This window comes from Notolabrus celidotus, chromosome 2 (genome assembly GCF_009762535.1).
Source record: "Notolabrus celidotus isolate fNotCel1 chromosome 2, fNotCel1.pri, whole genome shotgun sequence".
Taxonomy (NCBI): domain Eukaryota; kingdom Metazoa; phylum Chordata; class Actinopteri; order Labriformes; family Labridae; genus Notolabrus; species Notolabrus celidotus.
The window spans coordinates 16,092,989-16,098,988 of record NC_048273.1 but is presented as its reverse complement, the minus strand read 5'-3'; the positions used below and the strand labels follow the sequence as shown (position 1 = coordinate 16,098,988).

Genomic DNA, 6,000 nt, shown 5'->3' with positions numbered 1-6,000 from the left:
TTCACAGCAGCACAGGAAACACAGACACGTGCCTATAGGTAAACTTATTTTGAAGTATGGAGTAAATGAAGTATGAAGCAATATTTAATCACTTGGAGGGATAGTGGGGGTTACAAGTGGTACCTATATATTGGGGGTTGCAGGCTGAAAAGTTTGGGAACCCCTGATCTGGATGGATGGATGGATGGGTGGATGGATAGATAGATAGATAGATAGATAGATAGATAGATAGATAGATAGATAGATAGATAGATAGATAGATAGATAGATAGATAGATAGATAGATAGATAGATAAATAGACTTTGAGTCAATTAGAACAAACACATCTAAATGCTATATCATTGTATCTTAAAACATGTTTCACTTAATATTTTGAGAGAATAATGTCTTTGTCACATTACTACATTATTGTTTAAAGGAGTTCATTTTTCATTTAGCAAACGTCATAATGTATCATGTTAGCAGATGAAACGTTGCATTTAGAGTTCTCTGACAGACTGGAAAAGGTGGGAAGCATAAATACACTAAGCTATCCTATGCATAACTTGAGTTGCAGTTTGTAGCCTATGGACCTACTTGAAGGATTGAAATTATAACGTTTTGGTAAATTATAATACTTCAACACAGCAATTCTTGAGCTAAAATGTGCTTTTTTCATTCCTGTGCATTGCTCCCATATGATATTATTATCAACAGACATTTGTAGCTAGCTAGGCTACTTACTTTTGGTGAATGACCACTTTACCAAACAATGAATCGACCTGTCTTATATCTTGTTCTGTGTCCATTATGTTTTACCGGTTTGTTCCTCTTTGCCCCTAAAGTTCTTTGTAATTAAGTCTTCTTGGTGGTGAAGATGAGCTTTGAGGTTCAGGAATCCTCAAAGACTGCAGGACATCAGACATGCTTTAGGGCAGGGGTGTCCAAACATTTTTCAAAGAGGGCCACATTTGATGTTGTCAGAATACCTCAGGGCCAGTGGCTCCTACTGAGACTTAGGAATCATAAAAGTTATATATGAAATCTCTATTTAATAACAAATATTTTACTTTTTATCTCAATAAATCAGTAACTAGGTAGTCCTCAGTTCTCCACAAGCCATGTAAACATTAGCAAACTGTATCTTCTTCTCGAGGAAAAATGTTTTTCATTTGGGTCGGGCAATGTGGGAAAAAAATATTGTCTCGTTTTTCTATGGCAGGATCACGATCTGGATTTCATCACACTTCTTTTTCATGTTGTTTTTAAGACTTTTCTGACCAGCAGACAACATTTTAAGAACACAACCATTCTTTTCCTGTGTTCTAAACAATTTGTATGCACCAATTTAGCCTTTTCTGGAAAATTTTCTAATTTTGATCTTGTCTTGTGTCCTCTTTTGTGTCTTCTGAACTTTTATTGACATTCTCACATCGTGATAAAAACATTAATTTGAAAACCTCTCAACTTTAAGAGTTCTTGTGTTTCTTCTTTACTGCTGTCTTGCAGAATTCCCAGTGTTTTGGCTTTTATACGAGTAGTCCATGAAGCTTTTTGAGACGTTTCTGGATTGACTTTAGTTTTTTTTGTGTGCTTGAAAGAAACTGCAAACGTACAGATGATTCAGAATGTGATTTATTTCTGTGCTATACTTAACACATTTTAAGATGGAAGCTTGGGGCCATAAATAAATAGATCATGGGCCGCGATTGGCCCCCGGGCCGCACTTTGGACACCCCTGCTTTAGGGCATGTTTTTTTTTCCCCATTTACACTTTGAACGCCATCTAGTGGACAAAGCCTAGAAACTAAATGACAGGACAACAGTTGCTCTATTCTGAGAAACTCTTGAAATAATGAACATTTTATGTTCAACAAAAATGTATGTACTTGTTTTTAAGGCAAAAGCTGGTTCATCATTGCTCACGTATTGTAGTTGGCATATTGATAAAGTTTCCTTTATTTCTTTATGTATGAGTCATCCATCGGATGATGGTTTAGTTTTCTTTCAACCACTGAAAACTCCATATAAAATGCTGTTGTGTTGACTTGGAGCAACATAATAATAATGCAGTTTTACATGATCATGGGTCAAAGCAAAAAATTAATAGATAAATATTTGGAATTTAGTAACATCAGGTAAAACTTTAAAATATAAAGCACTAGCTTCAAAAGCCCTTTTTAATTCAGCTTGAACTGTGATGGAGTTTTGTGCTCTCTTATATATGAAATGAAAATAAGACAACACAAACATTACAGAAACATTTTTAAATAACTTTATTCTGTAAGAATTCTCAAATGTGTTTTAAGAAATGCAAGAATGGTTCTGTTTTTATACAATTCCTCTTCGAATAAAATATGATTCCTTTTTAAATTGCATTGGGTTGCTCTTTAAATGGACACCTGAAATTATCTATTTACAAAAGAAATCTGTTAACAATTCTATTAGAATTCATTTTGACAGCGTACTCCATCCTCCGCGTCATTACTCCATCCTCCCTACAATCTCAAAATATTTTTTATTTCATTTTTAATTACAATGTTGTGCTAGGTACAAAATATGCTGTTTTGCAGGTTTAATCAAGTCTTTCTTTAATCCATCTTCACATCGCTGGCAACGGGGGAGTATATACAAGGGGGAAGGGGGGGACTGGTGTCATGTGATCTGATGCGGAGCCTCCAGCATCTCCATCAAAAAGGTGTCGATGGGTGTGTCCCCGATCAGCTTGAAAAAGAACAGATGCTCCAGACACTTGAGGCCAATGGAGCGCAGGGCAGGCAGGCGGAGCAGCAGCTTGGCAAACCTGAGAAAAGAGACAGAGAGAAGACAAAGGTGACTTCATCATTATCATCATATTAATAGTTTTATACTTGTGTGACATTCATATGAAAATGTTACGCAACCATATTTGGAAATTCACATTCACAATTATAATAGTATAATTATATTATAATAAAAGTATTTAAGTGCACCCCCTTTTAAAACTTTTTATCTTTCACAAACAGTCTGTGACATATGTTTTTTAATCAAAATTCATTACTAATTAAGTGAGAAAGAAACCAACAAACAAGAATTAAATATATCAATTGGCATTTAACAGAGGGACGGGCATTTCAAGAACAGTAGAGTCACTCATATTGCAGCTTTCTTTGTAGTACTCAGCTACAACATAGTTCTGTTATATATCACTTAGTTAGATACCCTAATACACCCATCAGCCATAACATTATGACCACCTGCCTAATAATGTGTAGCCCCCCCCCTCTCATCGGATGAGGACCAAAACAGCTGTAACCTGATGAGACATGTACTCCACTGGACCTTTGAAGGTGTGTTGCGGTATCTGGCACCATGACGCTGGTAACAGATCCTTAAAGTCCTGGAAGTTGTGAGGCTGGGCCTCAGTGGATGAGACTTAAAAAACCATAGAGATTTGACTACATTGAGAGCTGGGATAGTGAATGTTAAGTCAATACAGCTGAGTTCCTCCAGAGCACCTTCTTCACGGGTCCAGTTCTGATGCTCACGCCCCAATTGTAGGTCCTTCTGCTGGTGAACAGGGGTCAGCATAGACACTCTGACTGGTCTGCAGCTATGCAGCCCCAGCCTCTGATGCACTGTGTGTTCTGATACCTATCTTTCAGAACAAGCATTAACTGTTTCAGGAATTTGAGCTCCAGTAGCACTTCTGTAAGATCAAATACACAGGCTAGCCTTCAATCCCCTCCCTCGTCAAGGAGCCTTGACCGCTATGACCATGTCAGCTTACCTGTTTTTCTCCTTTGGACCACTTTTGGTAGGTACTGACTCCTGCAGACAGGGAGCACACTACAAGAGCTACAATTTTGGAGACGCTCTCACCCAATCATCTAACCATCACAATTTGGATTTTGTCATTTGGATTTGGAAGTTGCTCACATCCTTAAAGTTGCCTATTTTTCCGTTTTACTTGCTGCCTAACATATCCCACCCACTGACAATGCCATCTAAACAAGATAATCAATGTTATTCACTTCACTTTCAGTAGTCAGAATGTTATGACTGATCTGTGGATATTTGGGTTCCACTTCTGGATGCCGAAGTGTAAGCTGTAGCATAATATAATTTATCTTGCAACATTTTATATGAATGATCAACTGCAACCAATTTCTATAAGTAACACCACAATTAGCCCATATCCTTTTAAATGTAAAGCAAGTAAAGTGTATAAGCTGAGTAATGTACCATTTGTATCAATATGCACTGGTGTCATGTGTATATTTTTGCTAAAATGAAATATATTTCCTACCTGCCAGGCTGGTCTGGGTATTTCTGTTTCGTATATGACTCCAATGATGCGTAAACTTTTTCCCTCAGACCTTCGACCTCTGGTGGGTTTGAAAGACCTTTTGCATCTAAAACAAACAAATACTCAGAGTCAGGCCAAGCATTACAATCAAAAAACATTAAATCCAAGATCTGTCTTCTAGATGGGTTTACAGTGAAGTTGTCATAAGGGTAGTGAGGGTATCAAATTCATAACAATCCATCAAGTGCATCATGGGGTTGTTGTGGTAAAACTTAAAAGTCAGCAGTTCAGTATTTTTGTCCTGAAAGCAGCCATCCATCCAAGTAATCACCTGGGTTGAAGAGGACAATTGCTCGTAAGCAGCCAAGCTCTGTCTTATCCATCTGCATGTCTTTCATTTTGGAAACCAGCTCTGTCAGCACTCTGCAAAACATTGCATGAAAAACATTCAAGGGTGAGTTTCACTTCAGTGAAATTGAAATACTGTACAAACAAATGCAACAGAAGCCTATACATGCCTTTGCCATATTTTCTGCCTTAGTGTACAACATATACTCTACATCTGTGGATGTTGGGTGGAGTTGTTGATTGATACATACAAAAATAATATATACTCATATATTTATATACATCACTTTATAGATAAAAGGGCAAACAGGACTCAAATTGTGAAGAAGTGGTTCTATAACATCGTTTCATGTCTTGTATGATAGATAATAATCTCTTTCAGTATTTCTCTTCAGTGTAAAAAGATAATGCAACATCTCTGAGAGGTGATTGGAGCTACTGAATTCATTTAACTCTTGCACTATCTGAATGATTCCTACCTATCAAAGATGGAGCCCACTCCAGCACTGTGGGCGCTGCTTCTGTGTACATGGAGGCCCGTTGCCAACAGGATGCCATCTTTTACTGTGACTGAGCGATGCGAGAATGAAGCAATAAGAAGCTCGTTCCAGCCTGGAGGGGAAAGAAAACACAAAAGCTGTGAACTCTCCATCTATGTATTGAAAAACCTCTCTTAAGTTTGCATCACATCACATTTTCTTTTCTGTGACTTGTTTGTCCATTCATTGTTAGAAATACATTATCAGGTCTGCATCTTCACACCCTCATTCAGGCCTGTGTGTGAGATCTCTCACCAGCAGGGGTCAGCAGTGGTGCAGCTGCAAAGTGCACTGTTGGGACTTGGCAAATAGTCCAGTTATATTTGGTTTCACTGCTCCATTAAACTAGATGGCAAAAATGTGTTGAGCAAATGTAAAAGACTCAAATAGACTGCCTGCCGGGGGATGAATAACTGCCCTGGAGGAAATATAACACCGCCATGAGGACAATGGGTTACAGAGAGGCCTGTTTACTGTAGTATGTATTGTAGTAAGAATATCTATGAGTGTGTTTGTGTGTGTTTCTCCATGCATACACGTCTGGACACATGTCTGCTGAATGCATGGGACTGTGTGTGTGTATGTACCTGCTCGTAATAGGATGACCTGGTCGTCGAGGGGTAGTTCAGAAAAGTGCGGGATCCTTTTGGCCCACTCCACCAAGGTGAAGAGCTGCTTGTCTGCTGCTTGGCAGATATTGGTGACAGGGTCATTGGTCTGCAGGGGAACAGGAAAAGGAAACACAACAACAACAAAAAGTCAGATCTATCAGTGATTTTAAAGTTTGTATTATGGCAGTTTGCTTTATAAACAAATAATTTCCTCACAAGATTTTTGAACGTTTA

At 38.1% G+C, this 6,000-nt stretch overlaps 1 protein-coding gene across 4 annotated transcripts in view; it reads right to left on the bottom strand.

Annotated features, from left to right (window-relative positions):
* Positions 1-2,241: 2,241 nt before the first annotated feature.
* The window catches only part of rxrgb (retinoid X receptor, gamma b), a 31,864-nt gene continuing 28,105 nt past the window's right edge, over positions 2,242-6,000 (bottom strand). For all 4 annotated transcript variants that reach the window (XM_034700044.1, XM_034700053.1, XM_034700028.1 and 1 more), the window contains exons 6-10: positions 5,743-5,872; positions 5,096-5,228; positions 4,600-4,691; positions 4,269-4,374; positions 2,242-2,783 (exon numbers count right to left, since the gene is read on the bottom strand). In XM_034700044.1, the coding sequence (XP_034555935.1) occupies positions 2,636-2,783; positions 4,269-4,374; positions 4,600-4,691; positions 5,096-5,228; positions 5,743-5,872 (609 nt within the window). In that variant the 3' untranslated portion in view covers positions 2,242-2,635. The remainder of the gene's footprint in view (positions 2,784-4,268; positions 4,375-4,599; positions 4,692-5,095; positions 5,229-5,742; positions 5,873-6,000) is intronic.